This window comes from Diplodia seriata (assembly GCF_021436955.1).
Source record: "Diplodia seriata strain FDS-637 chromosome Unknown scaffold_2, whole genome shotgun sequence".
In the NCBI taxonomy this organism is placed as follows: Eukaryota; Fungi; Ascomycota; class Dothideomycetes; order Botryosphaeriales; family Botryosphaeriaceae; genus Diplodia; species Diplodia seriata.
The window spans coordinates 1785846-1809240 of record NW_027117309.1 but is presented as its reverse complement, the minus strand read 5'-3'; the positions used below and the strand labels follow the sequence as shown (position 1 = coordinate 1809240).

At 58.6% G+C, this 23395-nt stretch overlaps 6 protein-coding genes across 6 annotated transcripts; all 6 read left to right on the top strand.

Moving 5' to 3' along the window:
- Nucleotides 1–107: 107 nt before the first annotated feature.
- On the top strand, nt 108–769 carry QCR7 (Cytochrome b-c1 complex subunit 7, mitochondrial; the record flags this gene model as incomplete). Its single annotated transcript, XM_066773416.1, has 5 exons — nt 108–194; nt 252–280; nt 390–498; nt 555–608; nt 665–769. The coding sequence occupies 5 exons, from the start codon at nt 108–110 to the stop codon at nt 767–769; spliced, it is 384 nt and encodes a 127-aa protein (XP_066635983.1).
- Nucleotides 770–1495: 726 nt separating this feature from the next.
- On the top strand, nt 1496–2825 carry MAG1 (3-methyladenine DNA glycosylase; the record flags this gene model as incomplete). Its single annotated transcript, XM_066773415.1, has 2 exons — nt 1496–2194; nt 2349–2825. The coding sequence occupies 2 exons, from the start codon at nt 1496–1498 to the stop codon at nt 2823–2825; spliced, it is 1176 nt and encodes a 391-aa protein (XP_066635982.1).
- Nucleotides 2826–10063: 7238 nt separating this feature from the next.
- ecm33_1 (cell wall protein Ecm33) lies at nt 10064–11398 on the top strand (the record flags this gene model as incomplete). Its single annotated transcript, XM_066773414.1, has 3 exons — nt 10064–10115; nt 10216–11047; nt 11104–11398. The coding sequence occupies 3 exons, from the start codon at nt 10064–10066 to the stop codon at nt 11396–11398; spliced, it is 1179 nt and encodes a 392-aa protein (XP_066635981.1).
- A 2580-nt stretch (nt 11399–13978) lies between these two features.
- On the top strand, nt 13979–14570 carry SLS55_001925 (uncharacterized protein; the record flags this gene model as incomplete). The annotated part of the gene is made up of 2 exons (XM_066773413.1): nt 13979–13982; nt 14035–14570. The coding sequence occupies 2 exons, from the start codon at nt 13979–13981 to the stop codon at nt 14568–14570; spliced, it is 540 nt and encodes a 179-aa protein (XP_066635980.1).
- Nucleotides 14571–16785: 2215 nt separating this feature from the next.
- On the top strand, nt 16786–18000 carry SLS55_001924 (uncharacterized protein; the record flags this gene model as incomplete). The annotated part of the gene is made up of 4 exons (XM_066773412.1): nt 16786–16793; nt 16843–17609; nt 17664–17798; nt 17852–18000. The coding sequence occupies 4 exons, from the start codon at nt 16786–16788 to the stop codon at nt 17998–18000; spliced, it is 1059 nt and encodes a 352-aa protein (XP_066635979.1).
- Nucleotides 18001–18966: 966 nt separating this feature from the next.
- On the top strand, nt 18967–21469 carry SWC4 (swr complex subunit; the record flags this gene model as incomplete). The annotated part of the gene is made up of 2 exons (XM_066773411.1): nt 18967–18971; nt 19420–21469. 2 exons carry the CDS (start codon nt 18967–18969, stop codon nt 21467–21469), a joined length of 2055 nt encoding a protein of 684 aa, XP_066635978.1.
- Between the last annotated feature and the right edge of the window lie 1926 nt (nt 21470–23395).

Sequence of the window (23395 nt, the reverse complement as noted above, 5' to 3'; positions counted from 1 at the left end):
TTCGCCCGGCGTCGACGTCGAACTTCTGATGGGCATTGTTACCAGCCGCAGAGCCTCGAGCACGCCCGCATCTCCACTCCCACGCCCGCCCGCCGCACATCGCCACAATGAGCACCCCGTCCGTCGCCAGCTTCATCGTCAAGCGCCCCTGGTTGCGCGGCTGGATCCAGCCGCTGTCCAACTGGTACACCGACGTGCGTCCTGGCTAAGCCCCAGCGCCGCCTGCACCGCTGACCCATCTCGCATTGCAGCTCGCCGGCCACCGCAAGCTCGGTCTGAGGTATGCCTCCCTCGCTAGCACTCAATGGCCCGCTGCTGGCGCTCGTCGTCCCGCCACGGAAGCCCAATTCCCGAAATGCCCGGCCGTCTCTAACGCCTCCGATCCGCAGGGCCGATGACTTGATCCCCGAGGAGTCCGAGACCGTCCAGCTGGCTCTCAAGCGCCTTCCGCCCAAGGAGGCCTACGACCGTGTCTTCCGCATGCGCCGCGCTTTCCAGGTACGACGAGCATGGCCGGGACAATGGGTGAAGATGATTGGCTAATGGAAACAAAGTGCTCGCTCGCGCATCAGCTCCTGCCCAAGGAGCAGCAGACCAAGCCCGAGGAGGTATGCGATGGATCTGAGCTGCCATTGGGGGGGGGGGAGATGCTGACTTCTCGCAGGACACCCCCTACCTGACCCCCATCATCGAGGAGATCGAGGCCGAGCTCAAGGAGCGCGAGGATCTGGAGGCTATGGTCATCAAGAAGCCGTCGAAGCGGTCGTAAATACCAAGCGCAGATCAGGGGGGACGAAGAAAAGCACATTTGTATAGACAGAAGGTGCTATCCAGAACAGGTGTCGCCGCAGTCCCTTGTGCTTTAGACTGTACACTACCAAAGAGAAACGATGATTGGAAGGGTTTTTTCTTCGCCTCTCAGGTGCCTGCGTGGATTTGCGCTGCTACGCGAGGTGCAAGCCGAGCCAATTCTCGGGAAGGAAGAGCACATGGTCAGGCAAGTGTCGTCGCACCAAGTCCAAAAACGCCGAATTGAGGAACGCCGACGGATGCAGTAGCCAGATATGAATGCTCTCAAGCCATCTCTGAGCACGCCGGCACATTTGGAACCGCGTTTCGATGTCGGTGTGCATGAAATTTGAAGGATTGTAGCTGCCTCCTATCCCATCATCTTCCGTACGCCCGCAGGGACGCAGGGCCATCCAACCAACCAGCGCGGAGACGGCAATTAATAATGCGCCAAGGATGAGGCAGCTTACGGAACTGAATTCAGGCAGAAGCAGGCCATGTGACTTCGCGAGAGCCCGCTCCCCGCAACAACGTCATTCTTGTCGCGACTTGAACCTTGCCGCGTCACCCACCTTCCATGTCACGCCTCATACCCTTTGCCGCAGCCAACCACTTGCTTTCCTTATCCCTCAAGTTGACTCGCCCATTAAAGATAGCCGCGTTTCTTTGTTTCAGCCCACACAATCGCTCGGCTCGTTTTGCCACTATGGCATCCACCAGAAGATCAGCTCGCATCCAGGCCAGTCAGCCTGCCAGCCCGGCTGTTCCTGATGTCCAGGCCCCTATTGCAAAGCCCAAAACAACAAAAAAAGCCAACGGACTCGCTCCCGTAGCCCAACCGCCAAGCAAGAAGCGCGGCCGTCCCTCAAAGAGCGCCGACTCAGCTGCACAGCCCGCCAACAACACCTCATCTGCTGAGCCACCCGCAGCCATCAACGATGAGACCAACGTCTTCGTCACTCCCCTCACGCCCACCACCAAGCGGCGCAAGGGTGACCCATCTCCAACCAAACCCCCACCCTTGACACCCACGCCTTCGGCTGTTGGACTGATGGCGTCGTCCTCGCCGCTCAGCGCCGGTGCGGACGCAGCTCCCCCCACCAAGCGCAACAGCAGGAAGCCGCGCCTCGCGGAGCCGCACGCCACCAACGCCCCGCTATCGACCCCGGGCGGGTCGCGCGTGATCGCCTACACAGCCGACGTGCCTGCGGCCAGCGAAGTCGCGCCGGCAGAGGCGGTTGGCGCGACGGTGCTTCCTGACACGACGACGGAGAACCTGCTCGAGAGGGCGTGCGCCCATTTGATCAGCGTGGATCCGAGGCTGAAGGTGGTGATCGAGAAGCATCCGTGCAAGATCTTCTCGCCTGAGGGGCTGCAGGAGGATGTGGATCCGTTTAAATCCTTGGTGAGCGGGATTCTGGCCCAACAGGTGAGTGTTTGGTATTGCTTTATCATCTTTCGTCATCACTGAGCACCATCATGTTTGACTTGAGCGGACTGGACATGGTGCTTGTATGTGATGCTGAAGCAAAAAAATGGAAGCTAATGGTGGTGAACAGGTAACAGGTGCGGCAGCCAGATCCATCAGAAACAAGTTTGTCGCCCTCTTCTCTAACCCAAATGACTCCCCTTCTTTCTTTCCCGATCCCAGTTCGGTTGCCGCCGCAGACCTTGCCCTTCTGCGTACCGCGGGCCTCTCCGGCCGCAAAGCCGAGTATGTCAAGGGCTTGGCCGAGAAGTTCGCGTCTGGAGAGCTATCCGCGCAGATGCTCATAGAAGCGTCCGACGCCGAGGTTCTCGAACGGCTAATCGCCGTGCGCGGACTCGGTCGCTGGAGCGTCGAGATGTTTGCTTGCTTCGCCCTGAAGCGCATGGATGTGTTCAGCACTGGAGATCTCGGTGTTCAGAGAGGCATGGCTGCGTGGTTGGGTAAGGATGTCGCGAAACTGAAGTCCAGTGGCAAGGGAGGGAAATGGAAATATCTGAGCGAAAAGGAGATGCTGGAACATTCTGCAAAGTTTGCGCCTTATAGGTGAGTACATTTCCTCTTTCATTTTCCTATTTCCTACCATATGAACGCATGAAGTACTGCCCTGAAGTCTCATTTCAGAGGGGTTGGAACATTGGCCAAGACCAACTTGACTTCGTCAGTGGCTTGCACTTCCTCCGTGGCCACTGAGCCGGCCCTCCATTGCTCGTCGCCCTACTTTCGCCCTGACTAGATCGTACCTCATTCTTTTCCTGTCTTGCTTTCTTTTCGTGCGTATTCGAGGCGACTGCTTGTCACGAGGCGAAGATCACAAGTGAGGCATTGTCTTGCTCGAACAGCGGACAAGGCGAGACATCAGAAGATCGGTTTTCACTGACTAGGAAATTTCCAAAACAGGAGCCTTTTCATGTGGTACATGTGGAGGGTCGAAGACGTCGATATTGACGCCCTCACAACATGAGCCTTGCACCAAATCTAGATTGCAAAATCAAGCCAGACACAGACTAGACGCCTCGTGAAATGTGGGACTACGAGCGAAGGCGAAAAAACAAAGTAGATCACAGATCGTGTTTGGAGCTCGAGACAACGGTGCCCCACATCCCGGAGCCGGAGCAGATCTGGACAGAAATGATACACGTAGCATAGATCCCATTTTCTCCTCCTCCGAGGAACAAAAGAAGAAAACAAAAAGCAAGCATCCCGCTGCCCCCGCCCGCGCGCACGCGCCCGTGGGTCTGCTGCTGCTGACACGACTGGCTGTCCCCTCCTTACAATGCCAATCTCTAATGTGACCACCGGGAGAAGTTGTCTGATCATCACGCAAGAAACGTCATCGCCAATTGTTTTGCAACAACGTCCCATCTTCCCCATTTCACATCACCCACCCCGTAACATCCCTGCTCGCCCGTTTATCTTCCCTCTCCCCCTTCGTTTATTCTTGCCGTGCGGAATGAACCCACGCATGCACAACATACATACACAACAACCCTGGCTTCCTCCACTCCCTCCCCTCCCCTTTCCCCGCCACCCCTGCCTGCCTGCTTGGAAAGAGAAAGAAAAAAAAATCATCCCACCTGCGACCTGCGTCTCCGCCCCAACGGCAAGAGCCCGGGATGATGAACACCCCCGTCAATGACCAGACCCAGACTCACTCAGCTGCTCTCTCATCACAACCGGGGGCCATCCTTGCCCCATCATGCCCCGTCGTCAACCGGCTTTCCTTCCCCCCCACTCTCCCTTTCTTTCTGTTTGCCACATACATAGCTCGATCAATAGAATCGCTTGCATGAGAAATCCTCTACTCGAGATCGACCGTTTTTCTTGCCGCGACGGGGAGGAACGAAACACCCCCCAATTGCAAAAAGAGAGAGCTTAAGACCATCCCGGCTCATCTATTTGTTTTTTTTTCTTCTCCCCTCCTCCTCCTCCTACTTTTTTTTTCTTCTCTCCTTTACACATATCTCCGAGCCGGAGAGTTAGGCAGGAAAAATCCAACAGAAAAGCGTCCGATGCGTTACGTACGCAGGTAAGCCCCCGGCCACGAGTTCACATAGTACGTACATACATAAATCAATATATATACGCGCGCGGCACCGGGATCTTTCCACGCCCCCCTCCTCCGAGTGGCGTGGCAATCGTGGCATAGGCATAGGGCCGATCAGCCGTTCGTAGGGATGTTTTTTTTTGGGGGGTTTGTTTTAATATGCGCTTGTGTGGTGCTCATGCTTGTTCTCCTTCTCTCTCTCTGTATGTGTATGTGTGTTCTCACCGCTACTCTGTCGTCGATATATTGTTTTTTTCTGCTTGTTTACGAGTCAGTGGTCTCGATTAATTGACGAAGTTCGATGAGACTGTCTGTGGCTAGACAAGGAAGTGGTTGAGGAGGTGGTGGCGACTGCTTGCTGCTTGACTTGGCAGCAGCTGGGCATCGCGGATTATTGCGTTTGCTCGTTCGCTTTTTTTTTTCTTTTTTTTTTTTTGGGGGGGGGGGGGGGGGGGGGGGGGGGGGAGGGTGGCGCGGAGGACTATCGATTTGGCCGGGGGAAAAGGAAAAGGAAAGGGAAAGAAGTGTCACATCTTCATCGTCATCACCATGGGTGTTTTTTTTTTTTTTTCGCGCGCACGCCTTCTACCAATTGATACGATATGAAAGGAATGACTGGCTAGCAACGTTAGCCGGTGGCTTGTGTTCTTGGGGGTTGGTGTTACATTCTTGGGCTGCTGGCTGATTGCATGCGCGGGTTGTTGTTGATGATGATGATGATCCCGCCCAGGGCAAGGATTCGACGGAAACATCCTTTGGAGATGCAGCCCGCTGCCGGGAAGAAACGCTGTAGCAGCAGCAACGGCGGCAGCAGTAGCAGCAGCAGTAACAGAGGGAAACAGTAACCGGGCGACTCGATGTCGTGCAATTGTCAGGCAGGTACTTGGGGAGCGAGCAGGGTACCTTTCATCTATGCAAACGGGCCCGTGCCAACTTGCATCTCTTATCGAACACAAGAATCCATTGATGTACATATGTATGTAGGTAGGTAGTGCAGAGCGGCGGAGCGGGATGAGGGGAGGGAAGGGGGGTAAAGCGGGAAGGAAGGAAGGGAGGGGAGGCGCGGGACATGGATGTGAAGGCGGGAGAGAGGGGGGAGGGAGGATGGCGGCAGTTTCGTGCAACGATAACACGGCACAGACTTGCCGCATAGACAGAAATTTCCTACTCGCCTCCTTCGCTCCTGGGGCATGTCGTCCTTTGGGTTCATGTTGAGGGTCTCGGTATCACTTACTGGCATGGGCCGAGTGTGTTGCCTCAGGGCCGTGAGAGTTGCAAGCATCTCTACGTGAGGAGTGGATGGCTGGCTTCCCCGACCTCTCCATCTGAAAGTTAATAGGTCTTCCCCCAAGCGCCCTCGGTCATCTCACGCCACTGCTGCCCAAGCTGCTCTCCAAACGGGCATCTCGACTTCCTAAAACCGGTCGATGGGCGCATCGTGAGCAACGCCGCCGGCGGCTTTCAACCTTGCGCAGCTGTCTCTTTCCAGATTACTCTAAACTTAGCACCTCGAGCGTGTCACCCATGCGGCACATCGCCGTCAGCGGGGGATGAAATGATTGGACACCGCTTTTTGCCCTCTCCATCTCGCAGGCGGGGCAGCACTTCATGACATGCCTTAGCTTGCCTCCGTTAACGATGAGCCCGGGCTTGCGGGGAACAGCGGGTGCCGTTTCCGCAGTCTTTGCGGATGGCGTGCAGATCTGAACTACTGCAGGGCTGGCTGGGGACTTCAAGGGAAGAGAGGAAAGGGTAACCATGCGATGAGCAAGCAGGGCAGGACAGACGAGGAAAGGACAAAGGCGAAAGCGGTTGTCGAGAGAGCTGCAAGCCAGACGCTACACCCGTTCTGCGCGTGCTTGGCGCAGCAGTGGTGCGCACGTCGTCCTTAGCCGCCTAGCGTCGATGCGGCTCACGTCGGATCTGTAACTTCGCAGGCGTACGAGAGTATGCGTGCCACCCCTCGTCTACTACACCTACCTGGTGTCCATCGACCCCTCTTCCTGACCGTCCCGACTGACCTTCCACAGCAGCGTTTTCCCTGCTTTTTTCTCTCTTGCGCGTGGTGCGACTGCCGTCAGCACCTTAATGGTGAACATGTATGTAGCCGCGGGCGAATCCGGAGTCTGATGAGGTCAAGTCGGACAGTCGCGCATGCTATCATCATCGGCAGAGCATTGTCTGCTAATGCGGCTGCAACAAGGATGATACATGGATGATGGGAGCGAGCTCCGCCGACGATTGCTGCGTGTCATGCTCTTGCAATCCCGACATCTTGCAGCGAGCGGAGCAGGAGAAAGGTCTGCAGCGGCAAGGAATGTCGCGAGTTACGGACGTCTTGCTCTGGCGGTGAAACCGGAGAGCCGTCTTCTGGAGATGTTCCAACTTACCGCTGCGCTGGCAAGCCTGTGGATCGGCCGTCTCATGAACCGAGCAGCGGCAATCAACGTCCTGGACAATGAGCGAGAGGCTCAACGCAGCCCAATGAAGTCCTCTAACCGCACATCGCACAACAACGCCGCCCGCAAATTCGGACTTGCAGTCGATCATCCTTCCAGGCCAAAGCGCAGCGCTACTGAGCCGCCGAATGGTTTGTGGGATTGCAAGGTGGTGCGGACAAGGGTCCAAGTCAACGCCTTGCGGTCTTTGCGTCTCATCCGGCTGCTCTCCACTGTCCGGGTCGGCGGGTTTAAGGTTCTGACACGCATCTCATCCGGCGCAGCCATGTCGCACATATCGGTGTGTCGCGTTGCCTTGCAAGATGCGTGTGGAGGCTGCGGCGACATGGGGCAGCGGCGCCGGGGAGTTCGTGCTGGCGAGCGAGGGAGACGGCGAGGCAAGAATCCAGCTGATGATGGGGTGCTGGTTGACATTGCATGACAGCCCCTGGAGTGCACACCGATGAGAGGAAGTGCGGTGTACTTCTCCCGGACCTGAGCGATGCCGGATCGAGAAGATTGTCTGGACAGCCACGTGAGGGTCGACCACTTTGCAATTCGACCAGATGCACGTGTGCCGGCCTTGTGATGTTGATGCAAGAGCTTCTGACGTCTGCTGGTGGAATTGGTGCGGACGCTTGCGGAGATCAAGTGCAGCTCCTCACTTCCTCTCTGTGCCACCCGTGGGCTTGTCGACGCCACTTGCACATCGGCGCTGGGGCTCCACCTTTTTGCCGCTGTTTCGCGCCTTCAGACGGCGGGCCAAACGCAGTAGGGAGGCCCTATGACGCCGGGGCAGGCAGCAATGGGCGTCTGGAGGTCGTGCGCGGAGGATTGGCTGAAGGGAACAGCGTCCTCCAGCGCTTGGCGAGCAACTGGTCCTGCTGGCCGTCGCCCTACGGGTGGAGCCCAAAGGAGTCCATCGACTTGCCCATCGCGGGAACAGGAGTCGCCGTCCAGAGCTTGTCGGCTTGCTATCTTCATATCGCGTCGAGTGCTCAGCCGCAAGCACCGGGCGCCATACGGGGCGCAGGGAGCGAGGGGCACCTGTGGCGACCTTCGCCAGCCCTGTGGAGCCCGGGTCGACTCTGAGACTGCCGGTGACGAGAAGGCTTGGCCGCCTCTTTTCTCTTGCTTTTTGCCGCCTTGCATGACTGGACGTGAAACGGACGGCCGAAACCTGGTTACAGATTCATCATGCCTCGAGTCGCCGCGAAGGTTCGCTCCGGCTGCAGCGCACGTGAGGCCCGGCGCAGCGAGAGGAGGCATGCGATGGGTGATGGCGTGGAGTGGCCGCGCAGCCCCTCGCCGCGGTTGTCCGTCGACTGCTTCCCCGTGCAACTGCTTGCCTGTTCGAGTATCGCGCCATGCATCTGCCCGGAGCCGGGAGCTGATCGACGGCGCCCGTCTTGGTCATCTTGGGAACCCCCGTTCGCGTGCGCCGCTGTGATTGGCCGGCGGGGGCGATGGTGCAGCTGAGACCGAGGCCCATCACGACAGCGGAAATAGGAGTGGGGCGCCGTGCGGCTCGCTGGCAACGCATCCCAGCGGTGTTGTTGGTGTCGTCGTCGCCGTCGCCGTCGCCGTTGCCGTCGTCGTTGCACCTGGCGGCGGAGGGGAGAACCGAACGCTTGCGGCCGGCATCCGCGGCCCCGTACCGCGCCGCCGCGCGACAACCGCTCTCATCAACGCACACGAGCGAATACTCCCACTGCTCCTCCGCGCTGACCGTGCCACCCACGTTCGGAGGCGTGGTGACCCGATCGAGAAAGCGTGACGCACCGGTTGCGGCGAGGAGGCTCGACAGGGTGCGGATGGCGAGCCCGCGGAGCCAGGGCACGCAACAATGCTTTGATCTCTTGCAAATTGCGACGCCGTCTCGCGCTCGACCGACGCTGGCGCCAAGCGATGGAGATCATGATATGGGCACCCTTGCCCGCCGGCAACGGTGAGCGCGGATGCTTGCATGATTGTCGTCCGCGCAGAATGGCGGAGATGAAGAGGCTCGCGCCTGCCCTTGTAGCTTGCGCCAGATAGAAAAATCAACACCGGCTGTGGTGCGTCGGCCTGGCGCTCGCCGTGATGGGCCAGCAGCCGAAATTAGCGGTTGCCAGGCGCCCCCCGGGGTCCGTGATCCGTGTTCATAAACGATAAAATAGCTCTGCGCATTGACAACACCGCCTGGCGCCTGGCCGCAAGCATTGGCGGCGGTGGCCAGCGTCATCGCGGTCGCAGAGGGGCGAGCAGGTGGGCGTTCAGGTGGGCGTTGTCTCGCCGACGGCACACGCGGCATTGCTGTTTGGGGCCATGGGGCCATGGGGGGAAGCCGGGCGCCATTTGCAGCTTGCAACGGCGACGGCTGGGCATGAAACTTGCTGCGAGAGCCGCTGGCCGTCCAGGTTGGCGGAGACCCATGACCGCGCATCTAGCGCGGCCCGCACTGATTCGCGGACGCGCCTCCATTCGCCAGTCAACTCGTTTGAATTGGCCAATGGTGCTGCCGCTGCCCGGACCAGCCGTCTGTCGCGCAGAGAGACAGAGCTGAGCGAGGGGCAATCGGTGAGGCGACGGCAAGATAGCGGCCGCGCGCGAGCTGACGGGCTACTGCGAGTGCCACAACCGGCGCGCATGGTTCGCGGGAATGGTGGAGGCCTCGTAATAACTCGTCCACACCCGCCTCCTCGCCCACATCGCGCGGGGCGGAGGCTGGGAAAGTCTCCAGCGCGACGTCAACCATCGTGCTGGCAGACCGCCGATGCGCTTGCCGGCGCCGATTGCACGCGAATTCGCTGCCCTGGACTAGCCGCACCATCTCGAATGCTCCATGCACGCGCGATCGCCAGAGGCGGGCACTGGCCGCGCTAATGAATCAACCTCGAATCAAGCCACGCCAGGCCGCACGAGCTCGGGCCAGCGTCCGGCGCCCTAGCGCGGCCGTCGCTCCTGAGCGCGCAGCAGCGCGAACCTCCCTATTTTCCCGCCCTCCTTCGCCTTCCTTTCAACAAAACACCACCCTTCCCACCTCCTCGTTTCGCTCAGCCACGTCTCCAGCGAGCCTTCCATCCTCGTCGGTAGCCAGCTGCGCCTATTTCTCCCTCGTTTCCTCTTCCAACTTCTTGACACTCGCTCACCAGTACATCTTCACTCTCGTCATCCCATTTATCCCCGAGGCGTCGTCAGCCACCCCAATTGACTTCCGTGCGTACTCCACCCGCGCCCCCGACCGCTACATATACAACGCGTCGCCGTCGCAGCTGCTGACTCCACGCCGCTTTCCAGATCTTCGCAATTCCATCAACGACAATGTTCGCGAAGTACGCTCTCCCCGTCGTCGCGGCGGCCGCCGGTGCCAAGGGTACGTCCTCCCTCGACAGGAGCCTCCACACTCCCACCCTCCCCTTTTCGCTCCGTCGTATCTCTGTCGCGCTCTGTGCTAACGGCATTGCGACCAACAGCCGCCTCTTGCAGTGTTTCGGGAACCACCACCATTGGCAGCGAGGCCACCGGCCTCTCCTCCTGCAAGACCTTCACCGGTTCCGTCGCCATTGCCACCGATGCGACCACCGTCAGCATCAGCAACGTCCAGAAGATCGACGGCGACCTGATTGCCACCAACGCTACCCAGTTGACCAGCCTCAGCGCCGACAGCCTGACCGAGGTCGGCACCTTCCACCTCGACGAGCTGACCGTCCTGAACTCGCTCAACTTCCCCCAGCTCAACAAGGTTGAGAGCATCGAGTGGAGCAGTCTGCCTGCCCTGTCTGAGCTGTCCTTCACCAACGGTGTCAAGGAGGCCGACAATGTCAACATCCAGAACACCTTCCTGAGCACCCTGGACGGCATCAACCTCAAGGAGGTCTCGTCCTTCTTCATTGCCAACAACAAGTACCTGAAGGATATCACCGTCCAGTTCACGAGCATCAAGGACGCTCTTACCCTGTCTGCCAACTCCGATGACCTCGAGGCCTCTTTCCCCAACCTTGAGTGGGCCTACAACATGACCTTCCGCAACGTCAGCAGCATCTCCACTCCTTCGCTGGCTTCCCTGAACGGTTCCCTGGGCTTCTACGGCGACAGCATCAAGAGCTACGAGGCTGCCAACCTCACCACCGTCGGTGGCTCGCTCTCCTTCGTCGGCAACGGCAACCTTGCCAACATCACCCTCGACGCTCTCGAGAAGGTCAGCGGTGGTTTCCAGATCGCCGACAACCCGAAGCTCCACAACGCTTCCTTCCCTGCTCTCGAGACCGTCGGTGGTGCCCTCGACTTCTCCGGCAACCTGACTGAGTAAGTTCTTCTTTTCGACTGGGAAGATGAGATCGGTGCTAACCCACGAATTACAGCGTCTCCCTTGACAGCCTCAAGGACGTCCGTGGTGCCTTCAACATCCAGTCTGAGAGCGACATCGACGATGCCTGCACCCACTTCAAGTCCCTGTCCGGCAACAGCAACGTCATCAAGGGCAAGTACCAGTGCGCTGGCAAGCAGTCCAACCCCGGTGGTGCCGACACCACCCCCACTGGCTCTAGCTCTAGCTCCAAGTCCACCAGCAGCGGCGCTGCTGGTCACCTCGACGTCACCAACGCCGCCGGTCTCGGTGCCGCTGGTGTCCTCGCTGCCATGCTTGGCTTCTTCTAAAGGTGACCGGGTGAAGCGGGTGCTGGCGTTTTTCTCTTTCATGTTCTCGATTGAATAGACTACACTTAATTCAGGGAAGGTGCAATTCCCTTCAACAGTCTATGTTGGGCATTTCTTACTCACGAGACCCCTGGTCGCGCACAACGTCTGTTCGGGAAATTGGTTCGATGAAGAGCATGCGTACGCGCATGGGTCTAGCCGAGTTGCAGGGGACGTGGGGAAGTGGGGGTGCGAGCTTGAAGTAATATGGTGCTTTAGCAAAATTTTACTTGTTTGGAACGTCCAAGCCGCCGTACACAAAAGCCCTCGGGGGATTTGCTTGTCTGATTTTGTCGCTGTTTAGGTGCATACGGGATTTCGTTCTTTCGCATTGACGTCGGGTGTCGTTATTCACAATCAAGTCTTTAATGCTTCTCCGCTCTTCATGGATGGCTTGTTTCGTGTATGTGACGGCGTGGAAAAGCATCGTTCGCGGCCTGACGTGACGGCTGCTGATCTCTGGGGGGCCCAATAGGCCTCGGCTAAAAATGGTGGGGGTTTGGCGAGGCCGGTCCGCAATATCTGCGGACGGGAGCACGACGACCACCTACAACACCAAGCGGGCGCGTACGGGGACCACGCAACCGCTGGTTCGGCTGACTCGTGCCCCACGGCCCAGGTATCTTTGCTCATCTACCTGTCTTTTTTTTTTCTTTTTCTTTTTTCCGCTGCCAAATTGGCGCAGTACCTCGAGCCCACACGCCACGTACGCCCGGCAGAGGGCGGTTCGTCCGCGTACGGGATCTTTCGCATCATTTCTCCCTGACATGCGATGCCTGCTGACGGTAGGGTGGCGACCAGGGTCTGCACATGCCGGCGCGCATCTGGAGGCCGGCGGGGACCTGGGCGGAGCAGCTGCCGGCGGTCATATCAGGCTCGCTGTGCGACGTCCGCTGCCAGTGGAACCTGTCATTATCGGGCGGCTGCGCGGTGGCTCGCCCGCATCTGGCCCTCAGCATCGATCAGGAGCACGGCGCCGCATCGCCCGGCGGGCTCTGAAGCTACCTGTTCCATCGCTTCTGGGGTGACGTGCAGCACGATCCGATACCCGAGACGGCATCTCGTCCAGTTTGGGCGGCGCCGGCTTGCGCGCGCTCGCCCAAGCCCGGCTGGCGGTCGAGCTGGGGATGCGAGATGGGATCGCTCGTATTCTGGACTTCAGGCTCCGCTTGCCGGCTGCACGTTCATGGCCTTCTGCTCGACCGTTGGCCCCGGCTGCTGTGCGCCCCCGTCGCCGTTAAGCTGCTGCAGCGCGCGCGGGGGTCGCACACCGAGCGGTGAGCTGCTGCTCTCGCGCGCGCGGCAGATCGGCCAGCGGCGATGTGTGCCTGCGTCGCGCTATGGGCCGCGGAGCGCCTGCGATTCGTCACGGCCTCCGGGGAGACGGGCGGCCAGTGACTTGCATGAGAGCTGGTGTCATCCACCGCGCTGTCTCATGTCTGACCAAAGGGCGCCAGAGGCCTGCCTCACGCAAGGGCGCGCAGACTGCGAGAGAGCTGCCAATCGATTTGCCGCGCCCCCACCACGCTGGAGCTCGCTGGAGCTGCACAGCTGCCTGCCCAGTGACACCCCGGTGCCGTATACAGCCCGCCTGGCAGAAGCTGTCCGCCCGCCCGCGTCTGATCTGGCCGCCTGCCTTTCCCCACTGCAACCTCGATCTGCTGAATGGCGCATCTCAACGCGGCCAGATGATGCAGCCGGGCCTTCGCTTCGTCTTGCTGTCCAGCGGCATCCATGTCCAAGCACCCCCAGACCGCGCGCACCGGCGTTTAAAAGACCAAGCAGCGCCTTCCTGGTAGCCCGCAGTCCAGTCTGAATCTTTCCATCGATCCTCTCACGCGTTCCGGGTCGTCGTCTAATCGTTGCCGCGCTCGTTGCACCCGCGCTGCTCCTCCGCTCTCTTCAACTAGCGTTGTTTGTCTACTCTTGTGCTCGCCTGCCACCACACCCACCGATCATGGTGACTCGTGCCACTGCTCCTCCTGCAGACGGCGGCCAGCAGATGCCGCCCCGCCTGTCCGCCGTCAACCTGCCGTCCATTCAAGACTTGAATCTGGGCGCTGAGATGGCCCGGGCCGCTGCCGCTCAGCCTTCATTCGCCGCCAGAGGCTTCGCCACCCACCTCTCCAATGCTCCGCCCTCCCGCCCCGCCCTCCCTCACCTCCCGCACTCTCAGACCTTTGGGGGCCACCCCCGCCTGCCCTCGGACTCGTTTGAGCAGAGAGACCGTGGTGCTGTTGAGTCAGCCGCGCCATCCCCCACCCAGGGCGCCCTCCACACGCCGGCAACACCATCCTTCCCCTCGGCGCAGCTCAAGGACGAGTGCACCCGCTGTGGCGCCCCCCTGAGCTCGGCGCAGGCCGAGTGCTCATCATGTGGTCACTTTCGGTTCATCCATCCATTCCAGCCTCACGCAAGACACCTCGGCGCCGGTTATGACGAGACTTTCCAAGTTGGCTCCATGTCTCGGCGTGGGAGCGGCGCTCGGAGCTCCTTCGACTCCTTCTCCTGCGGATCTAACCCACCTTCCCGTCGTGGCTCATGTGTGGCTTATCCTGGCGTAACCAAGCCCGCCTCTCGCCGGAAGTCGGTGGTAGTCGTGTCAAGGAAGACGTCGTTCCAACAGGAGCTTCAGCAGAAAAACAAGGCTGACCGGGAGAAGTGCTCCCGCCGAGCCCTCCGCCATGAGCACAAGAAGATGGAGATTCGGCAGCAGGCGCGGGGATGGTTTGCCACCACTGATCTCAACACCAACAACAAGAAGAACTCAGGCCTGGATGGCAAGAAGCTCGAGATACTGCAGCAGACGAACAAGGATGCGCGCAACAAGGATGTCATGCTGTTGCAGCAGTACAGCAACCAACGGCGCATGCTACAGATCCTGCAGGGCCAGTCGCAAATGACCGCGGACAACGTTGCGTGGATAAGGGATCTCGAGCATGAGATTGACTTGAACTCGAGGAAGCTGATCAAGGCTTTGGAAGCGGAGGACATGGCGATCGAGAAGTATTTCGAGAACGAGTCGCAGAAAGAGGCGGACTCTTTGGCTAAGGAGCGGAAGAATGGTCGGTATCCTACTCCGTTGTCTTCGTCAACCTCGCCAAGCCCAACTCCCACTTATCCCCCCTACTGAGCGTGCGGCGGGTTTCCACTGTCTGGTCGCAACAAAACAGCGTCCCTACCTTCCCTAAGCATATGCTCCCACCTCTAGACTGCGGCTCCAGTCTTTCTCTCCCACCCCTAGATACCTTGGATGTTCGGCCTTCCGACTTCGCTTCTTCTTCGCCCACGATGTCTTACAACTCCACCACCTGGACCCTCCCTGCTGGTCACCTGGGCGTGCTTAATCCGAACCATCCCAAGAGACACCCACGTGTCTTAACTTTTCTTGAATCATCATCATGCAACGGCGCACTTTCGGCACAGCTTAAAATGGGAACGGTCACCCACTGGCATCGGAAAAGTTCGGGAGGTGTTTTTGCTTTCATGTAGTATATCATATCCCCACTACGCATTGCGCCTTGGATACGTTGTTTTGTTTCATTTGGCATTTCGCGTGCTTGGAGCGGGTTCGCATGGGTTTCTTCCTGTCTCTTCTGGGATGCATCTTCCCTGTCCAGTGTTTCATCCACCACGGCGGCATCAGCGAGCATGAGCATCATCTTTCCGGGAATGGTTTCTTACTTCACACAAGGGAGAAGCAGCAGCGCGTTGTGCTCTTGCTCCCGTTTCCTCCGTTTAACACATCTCACGTCATCTCTCGCTTGTCAAGGCACACGTTGAAAGCATTGGAAAAGATAAAGAGACCGAAAGGTCCGGGACGAACGATGGCTGTTTTCTCCTTGCTCGGATTTTCCTAGTGTTCGGTAACGCCTGGGACGGCCTTGGTGAATTTCGGGTTTGTTGTATGTGGTGTGGCGTGGTCGTCTGAAAGGATCTGCGCTAGCAAGAGTGGCGCTTAATGGCGGTAATTTTTATCTTGTTTTCGGGGAGGGATTCTGTGAGCGATAGCGTTGGGCGAGCCAAGTAGTGGCCTCGCTGCGAAATCAAATTGAGGACCGACTGATAGTACGCGCTTCGCTCAAGATGTCTACGTGCTGGACGCATTTCGACTACGTGTGCGGAGCGCTACACTGCACGGCCGAATCACTTGTCGACCTTATGATGGAGTCCACCATACTCAAGAGGGCCATACAGACGGAGTGACGACGGCATTGAGCGCGCGGTGGTGGGAGCATGGTACGATACGATGGACGATGGATGTGCAGCGGACCGCAATCCTCCCACGCGGAGACGAGATGATGCACGGGCTTGAGCCGCGAGGGCTGGGCCGTGGAATGGTGCAAGCTAGCGGCGCCATACGGGCTTGAAGAACGGGTGCACAATATGTACATCGCACCACGCAGGTGCCCGGCGGCGTCACACCCGGCAGAGGGCGCGGCCACGGCAGGAAGCGGCATGCTGAAGACCCAGGCGCGCGAGCGTGGCAGATGCTCTCCCGCCCGCACGCACCGCGACTCGCGATGGCGGGTCGGAAGTAGGAGGCTCTGCTGAGGGATACGAGAGAGCATGGGCTTGACACCATGATCTGCGCGCACTACCGGACCGTTGGACACGCATCCGCTGTGGGGAGGAGGGGACGTGCTAGGGATCTCAGTCGTGAATCGCAGGCAGCTCCAGCGCAGACGCATGACAAAGTGAGCGCAGCAAGTGCTGACGGCAACGGCAATGCGGCAGAGAAAAGGAGGCGTCGGCGGGCCGCACGTGATCGCTCGGACCTCCTTCGCCAGCGGCGGCGCGCAGCACTCCGTCGCTCTTGCAGCGCATCGCAACGTTCCCGCGTCCTAGCGATAACCGACCCCGATGATGCTGCGCTGGCCCGGCGGTGCTCACCTCCAGTAACCACGACCCAGCGCTTCTTCGCTCTGCCCCCACACACTGTCTCCGGCCTGCCGTCGATCGCAATTCCACCCGCCGAGTCCCTGACCATTGCCAACGTTGCCTCGAAGCGCCAGGCGACCCGCAGCGTCAGATCCGCGATCTCCAACCCCCTCTCGCACCACAACGCACCGCGCGCCCACGCTCGTTACCTTCGCTTCTCTTCGCATCGCTCTGACCGGCGCGGGCGATTGCTTTCTCCTCCCCAGCCTCTGCGAGCGCCACGGGCTACTTGAGTCGTAATCATGCTTCTCCCCAAGGGCGGCGTGAATTGGAAGGCGGCCAAAGCTCGATTGCCGCCGTCGCGAGCTGTCTGGCACTTTCTCACCCGCACGCGCTTCCTTCTTTTCGTCGCCGTCGCCGGCATCATATTATTACTATGGCGGGGCTTGAGCGACACCGCGGGCGAGATGCAAAGGTAAGCAGGCAACAACTGAGCTCGCGTGCAGCCGTGGCTAACTTTCCAGATTCGTCTGCTGGGGCCCCTCGAAATCTCCCATGGATATGTCGACCAACGAGCGCGAGAAATGGATGGCCCACCTAACCACACCCGTCATCTTCAATCACCACACCCCCGTCGAGGTCAATTCCACGACGATAGAGCGCGTCGACCTCAACCCCATCAAGTCGGGTCCCAAGGCTCTCCAGAACGAGGAGCGTGTCCTCATCCTGACTCCGCTCCGCGACGCTTCTTTCTACATCAATCAGCACTTCGATCTTCTGTCGCAGCTTACCTACCCGCACCACCTCATCGATCTCGCCTTCCTTGTTTCTGATACCAGCGACGACACGTTGGCGGTGCTGGCCAAGGAGCTCGAGCGTGTCCAGAGCGATGAGAACAATGCTTTCCGCAGTACTATGATTGTAGAGAAAGATTTCGGCGTCGAGACCAGCCAGGATGTCGAATACAGGCATAGCTTTGAAGCGCAGGGACCTCGCCGCAAGGTCATGGGCCGTGCCAGAAACTACCTGCTGTCCGCCGCCTTGAAGCCGGAACACTCCTGGGTGTACTGGCGCGATGTGGACATTGTGGACAGCCCAAAGAAAATCATCGAGGATTTCGTGGCTCACGACAGAGATGTTTTGGTCCCCAACATCTGGTTCCACCGCTACCAGGAGAGGGACGGGAAGATGGTCGACATTGAGGGGAGGTTCGATTATAACTCGTGGGTCGAGTCGGACACTGGCAGGAAGCTCGCGGCTTCCCTGGATAAGGATGTTGTCTTGGCTGAAGGTGCGTTGGCATTTACCCTTTAATTAACGTCTGCCGTTCTGACCGAGTCCCCAGGTTACAAGGAGTACAAGACCGATCGTACTTATATGGCAAAAATGGGCGATTGGCGCGAAAACAAGGACGAAGAGATTGAGCTTGACGGTATCGGCGGAGTTAACATCATGGTCAAAGCGGATGTCCATCGCTCAGGTACGTTGCCTCAAGTGGATGCGCTTCATGTAGAGGATCTAACAGGAATGCAGGCATTAACTTCCCCTGCTACGCTTTCGAGAACCAGGCCGAGACGGAAGGATTCGCGAAGATGGCCAAGCGTGCCGGCTACAAGGTCTACGGGCTTCCGAACTACGTCGTCTGGCATATCGATACCGAAGAAAAGCCTGGAAATGCGTAGGGGGATGATATCAATTGACACGGCATAATGGATGCAAGGTCACATAATGGTCGCAGCTCTTGCATGCTGCGGAATGCGTCGACCGTCTTTTGTCGAGCTGGGAATGTCTGATTTCATGGCATTTAGTGTAGGATCGACGCGTCATCAGTAGTATGGTTGGACGGACTGTATCCTTATTGAGGGCCATTATCGGCGGCGCTGGGATTGTGAAGGGCTGATTGAATGGGTTTTCTTTTTCTTTTCTTTTTTCCAAAGCCGTTTTGTGGAGCGCACGGGATGTTTGCCCCCGTGTAGCACGACTTACCTGCATGAGTTGAGGATTGTTTTCGCATTTACCCTTCAGAACAAGTCTTTTCTTGCCTACCGCTTTTCCATGGCGCATGGGGGGTTGCCGCCGTCCGTTACATTTTGTCTACCAACCTCTACGTCTTGTTTTGCGTACTGCACGTTTTATATCAGCTACTCTCTAAGTGGGCGTACCAAGTTTCCTTTTATATATCACGGAGAAGCTAGAAGAACAAGTGGTCTCTCCGAGGTATTAAGGTGTGAATCATGACTTTCAACAGTCAGTCAATCTATACCTTGGGAGACTGCGTGGATAATGGAACAAATACGTGGGGTGTGATGTTGTAGTTGGAGCGTGCGAAGGCGGTGAGTGATTATGTGAGTCGCCGCGGGACCTGACATTCGTTCCCCGACACCTTTCGACCTTCAATCCACCGACACCCACCGCCGGCGCGACGACGACCACGACGACTGCACCTCGTTGGCCACTCCGCCCAACAACGCAAACGCGTTCTTCGAACCGGGATACACGCGTCTTCGAATCACCCTCGCATCGGCCATATATTCACGCAAACCGCATGCTCGCCGAGGAAACCGAGGCCGAGTGAAACGAACGCGCGCGTCGCCCTCAACCAACATTCCGCCTCCCACCATCACCACCACCACCGCCGCCGAGCCACCATGGCGTCCATGAACGACGCCCGCGACATCATGGGCCTGCAGCCCGGCGAGGCGTTGCCCAAACCGCCGCCCGCGAAGAAGCAGAAGACGGGTCAACCCAAGCCGCGCATGAGTATGTTTTTTTTGTTCTGTTTTAGTCCTCCTCCCCCAACCCCCACAACTCGACGGACTTTCTCATTTTTCTCCCCGGTGGGGACTGTAAAGGCTGACATTTGCGGGGTGGTGGTGTTCAAGCCGGCATAAATCGCGAAGTGCAGGCGCTGTACGGCGAGCGCGCGCCGCCCGTCGCGGTCGTCGAGGCGGGCAAGAGCTACCAGCCGAAGCGGAGGTGGGGCGCGAACAAGGGACCGGCGGCGAAGTGGTGCGTATATGCTTGGTTCCCTTTTTTTTTTCTCTCTCTCTCTTCTTCTTGAGAGGATACGGGAAGACTGAAGGCTGACTATTTTGCGGCAGGGCCCTGACGCCTTTCACGAACCCCGCGCGGACGGACGACCTGGTGCTCAGGCATTGGAAGCGCTTGCAACCGAACGATACCAACGGAGACGTCGCAATGGGCGATGTCGAGAGCCAAGACGGCGGCGCTGCTGCTGCTGCTGCTACTGCTACTGCCGACGCCGCGGCGGACGCCCGACTCGAGACGAACTACGAGTACGCGAAGTTCAACGTCCAGCCTGAGGGCCCCGAATATGATGACGAGACGTACGAAGCGCACCTACGCAGCGAGGATTGGAGCAAGGAGGAGACGGACTATCTGGTTGAGACGGTGAAGGACTATTATCACCGCTGGTCAATTGTGGCGGATCGCTACGACTGGCAGCCAACGCAGCCGAAGGTGGATCCGGAGGACGCGGCCGAGGGCGGGGCGGTTGCGGCGCCGGCGATCATGCCGAAACCGCGGACGATGGAGGACCTGAAGGCGCGGTACTACCAGATCAGCGCGAAGCTGATGGAGCTCAAGACGCCGATCGCGTCCATGACGAACGCCGAGTTCGGGCTGCACGAGGTGCTGACGCGCTTCGACCCGGACCGGGAGAAGCAGCGGAAGAAGGTGGCGGCGGCGCTGCTGGAGCGCACGGCGGACGAGATCAAGGAGGAGCAGTACCTGCTGGGCGAGCTGCAGCGCATCAACACCAACTACGAGAAGCTATCGACGGAGCGCGAGGAGGTGCGGCAGCGGCTGTTCGCGCCGTCGACGACGGGCAGCAGCAGCACCGCCTCGCAGTTCCAGAGCAGCCACGCGCTGTCGCAGCTCTTCAACCAGCTGCTGCAGCAGGACCGCAGTAAGAAGCGCAACGGCCGCCTGTCGCTCAACACGGCCGACCAGCTCTCGACGCCGTCGGGCCAGCAGACGCCCATGACGGCCGGCGGCAACCACCGCGGCAGCGCCCTCGACGCCGGCCTCCCGTCGGCCAACAGCCTGAGCCGGGGCAGCCGGCAATCCATCCACACGCCCGGCGCCAGCGGCAGCAACAACAACCAAGGCGGCGGCACCGCCCCGAACTCGGCGACGACCCAACACCACCCCTCGCAACCGCCGCGCACGCTGACGCCGCGGGCGCAGCAGCGGCTGGGGGTCACGCAGCACGAGCAGCGGCTGCCGAGCGGGGTGTCGTTCAAGAGCGACCGGCTGCACAAGCTGCGCACGGCCAAGTCGACGGTGCAGACGGCCAAGGTGGGCCAGGCGCTGGCGGAGCTACGCATCCCGGACATGATCGCGCTGCCGACGGCGGCCGTGTGCGACGGGTTCGAGGTGCTGGTCGGCAAGATCCACCGGCTACTGGAGCTGCGTAAGCTGCTGGACAAAGAAGAGGCGGAGGTGGCGGTGGCCGAGGGGGTGAGGAGGGAGAGGGAGAGGAGGGAGAGGGCGGAGAGGGGGGAGCCAGAGGAGCCAGAGGAGCCCGAGGAGAGGTCAGATGACGGGGAGGGTGGTGGTGAGGGGGATGATGATGGGAAGAAAGCCGGCGAGCGGCGGCGTGGTGGTGGAGGGGCGAAGAGGGGTGAGGGTGGTGGTGGTGGTGGTCAGAAGAAGGACGACGACGTTGACATGGACGGCAACGCTGATGACGCCGACGCCGATGCCGACGCCGATGGCGAGGCGGAAGAAGACGACGCTGATGGCGAGGTGGTGGACGATTCTTCCCATCAACAACTCCTCCACCATCATCATCGGCACCAGCAGCAAGGACAACAACGACAACAATCGGATGCTGGCTTGGGCGCCGCGACGACGAAGATGGAAGAGGAGGCTGATACGGAGATGATGGATGCTCCTCCCGCCGACGACGACGACGAAGAAGAAGATGATGATGATGATGGCGAGGGAGAAGATGATGATGAGGAAGGAGAAGGAGAAGAGGATGCGAATGGCGACGATGACGAGGGGGTTGCGAATGGCGTCAAGGAGGAGGTTGCTAGTCCGGCTATTGCTGGTGGTGGTGGTGGTAGGAGTGCGAGTGTGGCTAGTCAGGGGAGTGGTGGGGTGGGGAAGAGGAATAGGAAGTGAGTGCGTGGGTGGATGAGTTAGGAAGGGGGCCGAATGGAAATAAGGAAGGAAGGGGAAAGGCTAGTTAGGCTGTCGTGGGGGTTTTTCATTCATAGCGTTGGCGTTTGTGATGGGATGATGGGCTTTTGTCTTTTGTCCTTTTTTGAAAGTTTTGGGAGGGGGATGGTTGAAATCGGTGATGGCTTTTCGAGTTGTAGATGGAGCAGGAACACTTGCACGTGTGTGATGCGCGCAATGTCATGTGAGGAATTGAATGGTGGCTGGCTTGTATAAAAAGGGCGACCAATTCGCGCACGTTCTGTTTACTTTTTTCCCCTATGTGTATGCAATGAAACAGTGATTGTTGCGAAACCGATCGAAGATGTTTTCTACTTCTTTCCCGCTGTCCTCCCTTTTCTCTTTCGCCAAGAACACAAGGTATATACACACTCATACCTCTTCACCAGCAAATGATGCACAGCAGCGGCATTATTACCCACACTCAATCAATGCCATCGCGCGGCGCGCCTGATCAGCAGCGTAGCCGGTTGTTGGTGAAGAATATCAGCTTCGTTCTGCAGAGCCTTTTGCATTTCCCGCAGCCTTACGCGGCAACGACAAGTACATCTGCTTGTTTACTCGGGAACAAGCCGGCACGCAGAACGGAGTCAGTACTTGGTGCCTTCGTCACATTGTGCTGCGGCGAAAGGCGCACGTTGTTGCTTACTTTGGAAGTATAAGGAGCGTGGTGAGGTTTTTTATAAAGGGCCGGGTTGGTTATCTGCGGCGGCGCTTCTCCTGCTGCTGCTGCTGCTGCTGCTGCTGCTGCACGAGTTCGGCTGGAAGACTCAGGGTGCACAATGGTCTGTCAGCTGGATGGTTGGTCGAGGCGGTTCTGTTTGGAGGCGGTCGTGCGCCGCGCGCGTGGCCCGGTGGTCTGCTGGTTGTACTTTGGTTACTGCCCGAAGCTGTGCCGCGGGAAGTTTTGTTATAAAATCTTGCTAGGCCGTTAGAGTGTTTGTAGAACTGTGCTTTTCGGTTGTGGTGCCAGGATGGCGTGTGAGGATGATGAGGCGCCAGAGGTTCAAAACAGCAACACTTGGGAGCTAAAAGACTGTTCCAAGGCGCGACTTCTATCTTCTCTGCGTTTTATTGAGATAGCACTCGCTCGCGTGGCGTGCCAATGTGCGGTTTTGTTGGATGGTGCCGGAGTGCAGTATGTTTGAGCAAGCTTGGTGCGCACCATCACAGATCAGTGTGCTTCAGTAAAGGAGAGCGGAGAACACAAGAGGATGTTCAGAAAAGGAGCCGGGGGAGTTCTCTATATTCTTCTGTCTTTTGCAGCTTTTCTCATAGCCATATGTAAGTAACAAGTTGTCGTAGGATCTTGAAACATAGGAGAGGTGTTATTTATGGGCTTCTGCGCTCGGGTCAGTGTAACACTTAGGTGATCACCGTCGGCACCTTATTGGAAATCAGATGACGGCTCCAGAGAAAGCCAGCGTCCCCTTTTGAGTCGACTTCAGGTTTATGGAGGTCTGATTGGTCTAGCCGACTTTAGGGATGTTTCATCCGTGCATATGACATTTCGGAGTGTCTCCCCCGAAGAAGGCAGTACAAAAGAACGTCCGCGCTCTACCTTTATGTGGTGCAAGGTGTGAAGAAATTGCCGCGGAGGAGCAGTGCCTTCGGCATATATAATATCCGCAGCTTCCGGCGCACTTTTCCTGGGAGGTTTTCCCGTCCTTAGATGGATATTCCGCCGGCTCATCACATCTATTCCGTTCCAGTTTTAGGTAACGTTTCTGGTCATTACGTGATAAAGGATGTAGGTCGTCAACACTCTATAGTGCTGATGATGGCTATTTGGATGCAACACCAACTTACATAAACTTCCAAGACAGAAAACACCTGCCCCGCCCACAACAGTAGTGAAGTAAACGATTT